At 26.7% G+C, this 13,299-nt stretch overlaps 1 protein-coding gene across 8 annotated transcripts in view; it reads left to right on the top strand.

Annotated features, from left to right (window-relative positions):
* Positions 1 to 13,299, top strand: part of LOC105251369 (helicase domino) — a 32,956-nt gene that overhangs the window by 5,232 nt on the left and 14,425 nt on the right. For all 8 annotated transcript variants that reach the window (XM_011258145.3, XM_011258142.3, XM_011258144.3 and 5 more), the window contains exons 4-18: positions 4,261 to 4,505; positions 4,735 to 5,061; positions 5,540 to 5,750; positions 6,405 to 6,628; positions 6,957 to 7,094; positions 7,220 to 7,313; positions 7,613 to 7,806; positions 8,038 to 8,136; positions 9,046 to 9,361; positions 9,714 to 9,888; positions 10,682 to 10,868; positions 11,020 to 11,156; positions 11,675 to 11,861; positions 11,959 to 12,298; positions 12,645 to 12,725. In XM_011258145.3, coding sequence (XP_011256447.1) covers positions 4,261 to 4,505; positions 4,735 to 5,061; positions 5,540 to 5,750; positions 6,405 to 6,628; positions 6,957 to 7,094; positions 7,220 to 7,313; positions 7,613 to 7,806; positions 8,038 to 8,136; positions 9,046 to 9,361; positions 9,714 to 9,888; positions 10,682 to 10,868; positions 11,020 to 11,156; positions 11,675 to 11,861; positions 11,959 to 12,298; positions 12,645 to 12,725 — 2,955 coding nt within the window. The remainder of the gene's footprint in view (positions 1 to 4,260; positions 4,506 to 4,734; positions 5,062 to 5,539; positions 5,751 to 6,404; positions 6,629 to 6,956; positions 7,095 to 7,219; positions 7,314 to 7,612; positions 7,807 to 8,037; positions 8,137 to 9,045; positions 9,362 to 9,713; positions 9,889 to 10,681; positions 10,869 to 11,019; positions 11,157 to 11,674; positions 11,862 to 11,958; positions 12,299 to 12,644; positions 12,726 to 13,299) is intronic.

Raw genomic sequence — 13,299 nt, 5'->3', positions numbered from 1 at the left:
AGATAAATAATTTCTTAGATACGACATAATTTTCATATTAGATACGATGAATTTGCTAAAGATAATTTTCTTCACTATGTTTAGAGAAATTGAGCATTTTTGATAATTTAAAGAGGGAAATTATTATTAAAATTATTTTTTTTTATTTTTTAGAAAAATTCCAGTTATTTTTATTTATAAAATACCATTTAAAAAAAATAGAGTAGAGAAACATGAAAGAGAAATATTATAATATATTTCATTAATTATATTAGGTATTGCATATTATCATAGATCTTATGAACAAATCATCCAAATGTGAATCAAACTCTATGAATATTTTATGATTACTAAATATAGCATGCACATATGCCATATATTTTATAATGAAAACTCGCATTTGTTGCGTTTTTCACTCTTTCTCTCAATATCAATTTAAGTTTATTTGAACTCAAATATTGAAATGAATCGAATATTGTTGCAGGTCCTTAACTTTCTTTTTTACATAAATTCTACATTTTTTTCTATCTTTTTTAAGTTGAATTAAATTATTAACTTATGTCGAATTAAATTATAATAAAGGAAAATAACAATTTACGAAGATAAGATATATAGTGCAACGTAAACTAAGGATTAACTCTCTCAGGCAATGTGTGTTTTGATAATTTTAATGCTAATATAAAGTATATTCAACATTTTAATAATTATATTAAATATTAAGGTCATATATATATATGCAAAGAATATACATATACATGTAAAAAAAATATTTGTTTTCACTGTAGCTCTTTTTCATTAATATTTAAGGTATTTTATATTTTGAATATTAATGAAGAATTTTTGTTATAATATTGTTCAAATTTTAAAAATCTCACTTGTAAATTGTTATGTTAATATTCTGCTATGCATTAAATGTTAATTAGATATTGACTTTAATTTATGACCAGAAAACAAATTGATTTAAAGTTCATATGAATATATATTCTTCATAATCAACTTTTTTATTTATTTTTTTTAAATATCTTTGAAATGAATGACATTCTTGAATTTTCATTATTATATTTTCTATAGTATTTATATTTGTTTCATAATAATAAAAAATATAAATGAATTATTGCTTTTAAAATAATAAATTAATTATTGTTAGCTTCTTTTCATCATTTTTTTAAAAATTTCATTATATATATAATTCAAGCAAGTTGTAACTTGTTCCATCAACAGTTAACATGTCCCATCAATTTCTTTCTGGAATATAAAAGTTTATTTAGAAATTTAATACTTATACGTATTTCAATGACAGATAAATTGATTAGATCTATATCTACATAAGTTGAATTTTAAAGTTTAATCGATTTAAGCCAACCGAGATATAGTTTTGATGATTAAGATGTAATTAAATAAATGTTGTAAACGTTATTAAATAATATAATATATAAATGTTATTAAATAATATAATATATAATAAGTACTTAACATATAAAATAAATATATTAATATACTTGAAATAAATATTAATATGATGTAAATCAAATTTAGTATCACGAGATTTAGATTTCAATGGTCTTTAAAGAATCGACAGAAGATCTTTATTTTTAATATGTATAATCAGATATGTTAGGTAGTTTTGTTTACAGAGTCTTCTTCTCCTTCTGTGTTAGGGAAAATCTCGCATCATCTGAGAAAAATACCTTTTTAAAACGTTAATTATTTAAAAGGTCAGGTTTCTTCATTGGTGTTATACTTTAGTTATTCATTATCATGAATAAAAAAAATCCGGTTATTGTATAAATGATCATTTCCGCACCAGGACAAGTACCAGGTAGGCCTCAAGGGGGCCGCCATGGCATGGTATTTGCTTTCCGAGCGGCAATCCAGTCTTCACCGTCAGTCACCGTTCATCCTCCATCTGCTTCTACTCTAGCACCTACGCTCATTATAGGTGATTACCGCAGGTCGCCTGCCGTGTTCGTTTCTTCGTGTCTTTAAGTCGCTCCGAATATTGATTTCGCTTTCGAGCAATCCGTTAGTTGCTCCAAGTCTCTGAGTTCTCATCGAAAATCAATTATTTTCATGCGTTATATTTCTTCATATTTTTTATTTGATTGTTTAAATGATGATTGGGAGACACTCGCCATAAAACATGTAGAGACTTATCTTTTCTTATATTCTCTATTTTTCGAAGAAATTAGCTACATAAAATATATTAAAATTGGCACAAAGTAATTATATACATAAACTTTTTTATGTATATAAAATGACAAATAATTTTTCTCAACTCAGATTCTTTTCTTAGAACTTTTTAGTATTGCAATCGTTTTTATCATAATTTTTTTACATTTGACTTTCAATAAATTTGTTACAGATTTCATAAGAGATGTATATTTAAAAGTAAAATATAAAAAAATAAAAAATGGATCGGATTAAGAGATCACCTTATAAATATTTATTCATTAAGATATAAATATTTATATCTTAATGAATTACTTTGAGATAGTGTATTCTCTTTACCAAACTATATATATTCGTCTAATATTCAAACTAAATTTATGAATTTTAATTGAAAACATTTATATCACAATTATATATTATATGTTTTTTCACTGTATGCTTACTTTATGTCAATTTTGCAGAACGATTTAGACAAGAATAAATAATATGTCATACTAATAATATCATGTCATGTAATTATACAACAGTATTCTATGTAATCGACCTGATTGTTATCAAACGTAAACGCATGTTTTTAAATTATTATTTGAAGCTTAGTAAGAACAATGTACACACATCTATTCCTTGCCATCTTTATGTCACAGACATACACATATATGCTCTCAGATGCAAATAGGAGCGATTAGTTTATTTTATCTTAATTGGCATATTTCATGATAGTTTCATTTCTCGCTTTTGATAGTTATTGTCAACCTTGTAGATATATATGATTTTATGCTTGTCCTGTGGAATCTTCGATGTCGTTCAAGATTTATTATTATTTTTATCGCTATTACATGCATAAAATGTACAATACTTTCGATATTTCAGAGAGTACTGTGAGATTTAGAGATATTATAAATTTATATTTTATTTTTTTAATGAAAATGTGATTTCAAAAATAATCAAGTTATTATTTTCTCTTTCTCTCTCATTTTATTCATTATTATAAATTATAAATATCTTAATGTCGCTAGTCAAATAATCAAAGGATTATTGAAAAAAGTGTAGTCGACCAAACTAGCCAGAAAATTTGTTTATTAATACGACGTTTCGACCATATGATTGTAGTTCTTATCAAGTATATACTAAAAGATTTATAAACTAATTAATTAATTAACGGTTTGAATATATAGTACGCTCAACGAATTAAAGTGTAACAATTTTTTATATACCGATGTAATAAAAATCAGGAGACAGGCATAGACGATAATCTTGTAAATTGCACAAGTCCCATTAACAAAAAACGTTATTTAACTAGATTTGAATTTGAGAGAAATTGATGCGTCCGTGAGAGACTTCGTCAAGACTTCATCGAAACGTCGTATTAATAAACAAATTTTCTGGCTAGTTTGGTCGACTACACTTTTTTCAATGATCCTTTCATTATTATAAGTTATTTTACTATTGTCAATCTTTATAAATTATTCAAAATATCTCAAAATCTCTCTCATTGCTTCAAGTTTGTATTGCAATATTTTATGAAAAAAAAAAGAAAAGTTATTATGTAAGAATATTATATTATTATTCACATTTTTAAAACCTATTTTTATCTAGATGATTTATAAAAGTTCAATTTTGAATTATGTAACAAGATATATCTATCATAAATATCTGTTTTTGCTTACAGCATATATATTTAGCAATAGTTACTTAATTAAAAAAATTAGAAATAAAAATGTATCATATTGGGAATTGCTTGGGAATATTATGCTAGTAAATGCGTGAAAAAGAAAGAGTGATGAACGTTGGATTAAAATAATTTATAATTGATTGATATAATTTTGCAAATAAGTAGAAAAACGTGGATATTTAAGGGAAAAATTTTAGTCGCTAAAAAGACTATTTTACTTGAAATTTTTTAGCAAAAAATGATACATTAACCGTTAAAATTAATTGTTTGTGAACCAATGATTCATTTCCCTTCTTCAGCAACTAAATTACTATTTATCGATGTTATATATGCTACTATTTATCGCATTTGCAAACTTTTTGATTTATTTTATTTTATATATATATAATTTACATCTTATATGTTATAACAATCTTTTTAATTATGTTTAATCGTTTTAGGCGGAACACCAGTGGTTACAGAACCGTCGAAGCCGACGGTCACGATCACCGCTCCGAGTCCGGTGGTGGAAAAACCAGTGTCGTCGATTGCCACCACCGTCGCCCCGAAAACGCCTACGACAACCACTGCGCTCAATAACCCCCAACCTGTCGTTAAGCTTGTTAAATTGTCTACACCCACTACCGTAATTACTTCCTGTGATACAGCGAACAATCAGGAGCAAATTGTGGAAAAGGCTAAACAGGTAATTATATCCTTGATAATTGGTTCTGAATACCATCTTTTCACGAAAAAAGCATGTATAACACAACATTGGCATCTCATTGAATAAACATTTGAATTATTATTTTGAATTATATTTATTATTAATCATTTGTTATTTAATTATTTGTGATATGTTTAAAAAAACCGAATTTATTATTTTTATATTTAAAATTAAATATTTTATACTAACGATCACGATTGAAATGCAGGAGGCATACGTGATGCAGAGAATCGTTGAGTTGCAACGTGAAGGATTATGGTCAGAGCGACGATTGCCCAAAGTGCAGGAACCAGCTCGAACGAAAGCCCATTGGGATTATTTGTTGGAAGAGATGGTCTGGTTGGCTGCCGATTTTGCCCAGGAGCGTAAATGGAAGAAAGCTGCGGCGAAGAAATGTGCGCGAATGGTGCAAAAGTACTTTCAGGAGAAGGCGATTCAGGCGCAAAAGGCCGAAAAGTCGCAAGAACTCCGATTGAAAAAGATCGCTAGCTTCGCCGCCAAGGAAATTAAAACTTTTTGGACAAATGTCGAGAAGGTGAGTTTGAAAAAAGCTATAATGTATATTTAGAAATTTTAAATGATCAGTATTGATTTATTAATTTATATCTATAATTTAACTCAAAAGAATTGCTTCAATTAGTTTTTATTATTATATTATATCACATTCTTTTTCTTTTATAAAAATAGATTGATTTAATTCTGCTCTTTGTTATTACCCCACACTAATTAAGCCGACCTTCTCGATGTATCGTTATCAGAAGCGTGTGCTCGTTGTGGGAACAGCAAAGTCTGCGCATTGTGTATGGTTGCTTGGTTTTCTAAATTCAACCAAAGAATTTAGCGCAGGATATTTATTATTAAATTATACTCATTGATTATATAACTACGAAATCTTTTGGACTTGATCAAATAAAATTCTCATTAATAATTTTAACAATATTTAATAGGCAGAATATGCAAAATATTTAAATATAAATTTAAAACTTATAATATTCTTTGTAATTTGTTGACAGTTGGTAGAATATAAACAGCAAACAAGACTAGAAGAAAAACGAAAGAAGGCATTGGATCAGCATTTGAACTTTATTGTGGGTCAAACAGAAAAATATTCTACATGGCTAACAGAGGGTCTCAACAAGACAGATGGTCCACAAAGTATTCCAGCTTCCATAAATAGTTCACGCATCTCTTCACCAGTTCCGCAGGGAAAATGTCATTCGGATGGTATGTTAGTTCATAATACAAAAAATAATTTTATTAATTTATATAAAGACGCATCATTAATAAAATGCATTAATTGTAATATTAATGTTATATATAACATGATGTTAATAATATCAATATATCAAATATTAACAAAATCAAATATTAACATTATCAATATAACGTAACGTTTATTTGAATGTAATTGTTGGTTAATAAAGCTATATTTTATAATACAATAAAATTTAAATAATTAAATTATAATATTGTAATTACTATAGAATTATATTGTATAAAATTCGTAATCTAATGATCTTTATTATTATAATCTATGAAAAACATATATATACTCCAGAACTTTTAAACTTTATGTGTTGTATTAACATAATTAAATTATGCACAAAGTTGCATATAAATTAATTTTAATTTCTCCTGAATAGATTGTATAAATATTACTTTGATTATATAATGTTTAATAGATTATATAAATTATTTTATTTGTATAATGGATTTTATTTTTAATTATGTTATATGTATGTTATATGTTTTTAAATCGTGTACTATTTACTAAATTAAATTCCTATTTAGTTTAACTTTATTATAAATTTGCTGTGGTTTTACTTTTTATTATATAAATTACATTAGAGTATATAATATATGCATTGCACATTACAGAGGAGTTTCAGCCAAATCAGAGTTCAGATGATGATGAAGAGACTATAGCTAAAGCCGAAGAAGAAATGAAACTAACGACCAATCACAAGGAAGAAGTAGAATTATTGAAGAGAGAATCGGAAATACCTTTGGAGGATCTTCTGAAGGACTTGCCGCCAGACTATTTGGAGGATCGCAATAAAAGCCTATCGCCGCAAAACGCAACAAACGAAGAGGAACAAAATGTATGTTTATGGATATGAATAACAAAAATATTTGTGCATGCTTTATTTTTTTAAACTGACTTTTTACATAAAGAAGAAAGATGTTGACGCAAACTTCTCTATCTAATATACACTAATAAAAATAATTGATATAGAGACTTTGCAATAATATAATCTTCTTTCTTGTTTAAAATTACTGTAAAAAAGATAGATTTTAAAAATTGTTTTAAATTACTTTACTGGAAAATCTATTAATTTTTAGTAAATATTAAATACTTTATAAAATCGCAATTTTTAAAGCTTTTAATCTGTTGTAAAAAGAATTAAGCAAGTTTGATTTTTATTATAGGACAACAAGGAAGCAGCTGATGCGGATGTAGATTTCGTCGCGGCATCTGGTGAATCTTCGGACGAAGAAGACACTATTATGGAAGAGGAGAGACTCGAGGGAGAGATCGATCATAAACGCGAACTCGATGAACTTAAGGTATATAATTTTTCATTTATAATCATTACATTAATTATTTTAATATTGAAAAATAAAAGGACGAATGTAATTCTTTTTTTTGCCAGATTGTATAGATGTAGAATAATATACTCGTCTTCATTTAGGCTGACAACGAAATGTCTATTGAAGAACTTGCGGCCAAGTATGCAAACATGTCGGACATGTTGATGGACGTGGATGTGGACGTGGAGGCTGAAGGTAATTATTATATTTACAATAAATAATACAAGTAAATAATACAATAGTATAATACTAGTATGTAAAACCTTTATAATTATATAAAGATTTTTTTATTTAATTATATAAATTGTTACGGTGATGATAACTACCAATCCTGATGGTGTGAGATATTTGGTTTTCACTTATCTCAATTACCTTCTATGCTGTGAAATGAGGCATTTGTCTGAGAAATTTTAAAAATTAATATATAGAATTATCGCTAAAAAACACGAAGCAGGTCGAATTTAATCAAATACTACTTTTTCATTCTTCTTTAGGTACGGATAAAGAAAACAGTGATAAGGAAGCGGCACCAGAAACTGAAGACCAAATGAGCAGTAGCGAGAATGAAAGTGAAGAAAGTGATCGCGAGAGTGATGAGGAAGAAGTTCGGACTCAGAGTGATGCCGACGCAGATGTGGGACTTCAATCTCTTCTTGAAGATCCATCTGAGAAACAATCAGATAGCAGAGTAAGTTACAGATTTTTGTTGCACACATAAGCACACATATGACTTTAGTTTTCTTAGTTATATCATCAAATTCATTCTTACAAGTAGTAGATTTGTAGTGAATTATTTCTTACTTTTGAATCAATTTCTTCTATTATATATATATATATATATATATATATATATATATATATATATATGCTTTCTTGTAGTTCTTTTGCATAGCATGTAATTAATTATTTTTTGTTATAGATTTCAGACGATCACTCGGACGCTCGTAATGAGATGGATAACGTTGCCGCATTAGCCGAAAGCATCCAGCCTAAGGGGAACACATTACTCACTACTAGCGTAAGTCGTGTTACACGTTTATGTTCTTAATTTCTTAATTTCTTTTCATTAAATCTTATTCAAATCATAAAGTTTAATAAATTTATCAATTTTTCACAATTGATTAACATTCAACATTTTTAATGAATGAAGAATCTAAAACTAAACTAAAATTTTGCTACAATGTAATTTACTTAAAATTAGATGAAAAATAAAATTTTATTTTCTACATATATTTTTAAAATTCAATTTACATTAAAACAATTTACTTTAAAACTCAAATATTTTATTTTTAATTGTTTATAAAAATTGTTAATGTCGCAATAATTTTTAATAAAATGAATCTAATTCTAAGAATTTTTAACATATCTTATGTAAATTTTTGTTTCATATTATAGTATTTTATTCATTATTTTAACTTATGTCAAGAGATTTAAGTAATGTTTAGTAAATAATCCTTTCGATCCAAGGTAATGAAGTAATAATTTTGCTCATTATCATTTACGAAAGGAATATTAAAGTGATAGTTTTCTTATGAATAAATTTATATATATCTTATTCTAGAAAATAATCACTACAAGATTATTAATAAATTTCATAGAGATTACATTCCATAGAAATTATCTCATTATATTATATTAATTCTCAAAGTCATACATTTGATAAATTTTGAGTGATTTGTTTTTTACATAGAAGCATTAATAATATCCAAATTATAATTCATTGAGAAGTTACAGAACTTCAAATTATTGATTAGAATACAAATAGATAATAATAAATTAAAACATATTTATATAAATGACAAATTCTGTTAACATAGTTCAGAGAATATTAATAAAATTAAATTCATGACTTATAATGACATCTTGCATAGAATCTAATTTTTATCTATCATGTTCATTAATATTATATCATTATTTATTTTTTCAGGTTGTCACTAAAATACCCTTCCTTTTGAAACACTCCCTTCGCGAGTATCAGCATATAGGATTGGACTGGCTTGTCACTATGTATGAGAGGAAGTTAAATGGCATTTTAGCAGATGAAATGGGTTTAGGTAAAACTATACAAACCATCGCACTATTAGCACATTTAGCCTGCGAAAAAGGAAACTGGGGGCCGCATCTTATAATTGTACCAACCTCCGTAATGCTCAATTGGGAAATGGAATGCAAAAAGTGGTGTCCTGGATTCAAGATATTGACATATTATGGGACACAAAAGGAGAGGAAACAAAAGAGAACAGGTAATAATATATGACGAATTAAATATAATTATATCGCGCTAAAATATTAAATATAAGATTTTTCTTTTTCAAAATCTTTATTATATTTTTCTTTTTATCTTTGATTTACTAATATTACTCGCTGCCGACCCAGACATTAGTTCAACATAACTGATGTCTGTATTATATAACACAGCGAGATAATAAAAAATTCTCTATAAAAACTCGCGTGTCAAAGGTCAGCCTGACATTCTGACATACGAATCCTGTCGGGAGAAACAAATATTTAATTCAATATTTAATTTAAGATTTATTAATCATATTTATATAATAATTTGAAGCATAATTTGTATTTTTCAACGTATGTTTATAGGTTGGACGAAACCGAACGCTTTCCATATATGCATTACGTCCTACAAATTAGTGATACAAGATCATCAAAGTTTTAGACGGAAAAAGTGGAAATATCTCATCTTAGATGAGGCACAGAATATTAAGAACTTCAAATCGCAAAGATGGCAATTGCTCTTAAACTTCCAAACACAACGGTAACTAATCTATTATTAAAATTATTTCCTATTTTATTAAGTGATAGATTAGTGATTAATTCATAATCTGTAATCATATATATAGTTGAAAGATATAGATAAAATTTAGAAACATATTTGAATTAAGTTTAATTGAAAAATTCAGTATTTATATAACAAGCTGATCTATTTTTAGAAAAATTATTTTTATTACTTTTTCCCAATGTTTAATAAAATAATTGTTAGGACATTATATGTTATAAAATTTTTATCTTGATTTCAAAAATTTGATATAAATAGTAATCTATCTTTTAATTTAAAAAATTAAAAAGAAAATGGCATAAGACCCAACGCGGGATAGTTGGAGCGCAAAGAAGCAACATTTCTTTCTTTTTTCAATAATAGTTTATTAAAAAATTCATATTACAATAACAAAAAGCTTTTTGTTAATGTAATATGAGTTTTTTAATCAACTACTAATATTGAAAAAAGAAAGAAATGTTGTTGCTTCTTTGCGCTCCAACTATCGCGCGTTGGTTCTTATGCCATTTTCTTTTTAATTTTTTGATTACTTGAACCAAATCTCTAATTATTAAACTCTTAACTTAAATTTTTTTTGTGACATTAAAATTAATTTTAAAATTGGAAGAATTAAATTTACACCATAGATAAATTAAAAAAAATTAATTTTACTTTAATTTTCTTAAGATTTAAAATAATAAATTAGACCATTTTTACACTAATTCATTTAATTGAAAGTAATAGATTGTTTTATTTAAAACATTATTTCATTGTCTTTTGTTGTTTGTTGCAGGAGGTTACTTCTTACTGGCACACCTCTTCAAAACAATTTAATGGAATTGTGGTCTCTCATGCACTTTCTTATGCCTAATGTATTTCAATCTCATCGTGAATTTAAGGAATGGTTTAGCAATCCTGTTACAGGCATGATCGAAGGCAATAGTGAATACAACGAGAATATTATACGTCGTCTACATAAGGTCTGTACGTAGTTTTTTAACTTTTCTTCTTTTTTTCTCTTTTCTCTTAATTTGTAATATTATTAAAGAAATTTGAGTTTTTATCCAATAAAAATATATCATACATTAAATTTTTTACAATAATATTTAATATAAACAACATTCTCCGTAGGTGTTGCGGCCATTTCTCTTACGAAGATTGAAAACCGAAGTGGAAAAACAATTGCCAAAAAAATATGAACATGTAGTCATGTGTCGTTTGTCAAAGCGCCAGAGATTTTTGTATGATGACTTTATGTCGAGAGCAAAGTAAGTTAATTCTTTAGTGTCACATCAATGATCACAAAAACGAGAAATAATTTATCTTTCTCTAATTAAAAGTACAATAATATTTCTTTAATTTTCTTTATGCGCGTGCATAAAATATGTATTCTATTTTTAATCCAGTTAAAATGTGAATATAAATTTCCATCCATAAAATGTAATATTTATATATTAAGAAATATAAAAATTATTTGTTTTTGTATACTAGAAAATAATTTGTTTTACGCAAAAATTAAGTTTTGTTATATAAATATTTTAGAATTGTTATATAATTTATCATATATATAATTAATAGTTAATAATTAAAATTGTTATGTATATAACAATTTTAAAAATACTTATATAACAAAATTAATTTTTATGTAAAACAGATTATTTATATAATAAAGATTATATTAGCAGATTATATATATAATAAAGATTAGACTTATTTAAGGATATTAGAATAATTACTAATTGTGTTTGTGTTATTTTTTTTTCAACAATTTCGTATTTTGTTAAAGAACGAAAGAAACACTCGCTAGCGGAAATTTATTGAGTGTGATTAACGTGTTAATGCAATTACGAAAAGTATGCAACCATCCGAACTTGTTCGAAGTGCGACCGACCGTTTCCCCGTTTCAAATGGAGGCACTCGAATTTCTGACCGCTTCGTTGGTTTGGAGTGTATTCGATTATGATCCTTTCAAGGTAAAACAATGACCGTTTCACACTATTGTTTGTTTTATTCTTGATATTCAAACAATCAATTATTCGATCTTTGCGAATTGTGATTTAACTTTTGCAGCACATCCAACTGTCTAGCTTGAACCTTTTGCTGTTAGATCTGGAATTGACTCTCAGTGCATTCGTTGCGCACAGAATGAAACGACTGCAAACGCCTAGAAAACTTATAGAAGAAATAGATAACCAGCCAGAACCGACGCCGAGATGTCCGTCCGGTCGGATTAAAATCAATGTTAGATTGTCAAATCAGACAAAACCACAGTCGAATACACAACAGCAGCAACAGCAGCAGCAAACGCCAACTAGGCTGAAGAATCTTGCTGGAGTACTACCCACTCCAAGAGTGGGTACATCTCTTTCAATAAAATCATTAAATACTAGCCAGACTGGTTCAGGACGAGGTAGGTCCAGGACAATGCTGCCACATTTTATTACATTAATATTTTAGTAAGCCAAAATTAATGCAAATTAATGTCAAAACATGATGAAAAATGAAAACAATTGAAATATCAAAGAAATAATATTTAAAATAATAACTGTGCATTAGTATCATAAAAATAATATAATGGTATTTTTTATATATCTGTAAACTATTGTTTTTACTACTATTTTTAAAATTTTTTAAGTACTTGATGTGTGTGTGTGCATGTTTAAACTGTAATATATATATAATAGCTATAATACACACACACATACATATTATATTAATCTTTCTTGAAACATAAAATGCAATAATTTTATTCTTAGGTGTTACACTGAGAGTTGCGAGTGGTCAACAATTGCAAGGATATTCCGTGCAACTGGTACCACATCAAGCTGGTGTGAAAGGTAAGCATCTTTTTTTCCACTTATTTTTCCCTTACTCTAATAATTTATCTTTCAATGGTGTTTTTATTTATATGGTTTTTTCCAAATTTTGCAATCTAAATATTATGTATATTGATTTTGTAAATAATGTAAAACATTTCTTCATGAAAAATATTTAATTTTTATTCAATTATTTACTCGAAACATTGATTGAATATTGTATAAAATAATTTGCAAACAAACTTTTAATTTCTTATAACGTAATAAACCTAACCTAACCTAACTTGAGAGAATCTTTGTATCTTTGAATCTCTAATATATTTTCAAAATTTGTACTTTAATTTTGTATTCCACGTATCTCTGAATTTAATTTTGTTTTATAAAATATTTTATATAATTATGTATATGTAGCATGAAATAAATATAGCATTATTATATCAGTGCATCATTCATCAGTGATTGTTTCTCACTAAGCAGTCATTTTTGCAGTGATGCTAGATCAGTTGTTCCTTGAACCAGCTTGTTTATAATCTTACCATTTATAAGCATTCTAAAGCTAAGGATACAACTTTTCGAAATTAGCATTTCTTGTAGC

This window comes from Camponotus floridanus, unplaced genomic scaffold (assembly GCF_003227725.1).
Source record: "Camponotus floridanus strain SB8 unplaced genomic scaffold, Cflo_v7.5 scaffold1, whole genome shotgun sequence".
Taxonomy (NCBI): domain Eukaryota; kingdom Metazoa; phylum Arthropoda; class Insecta; order Hymenoptera; family Formicidae; genus Camponotus; species Camponotus floridanus.
The sequence above is the reverse complement of the archived record's forward strand: the minus strand, read 5'-3'. Positions and strand labels throughout refer to the sequence as shown.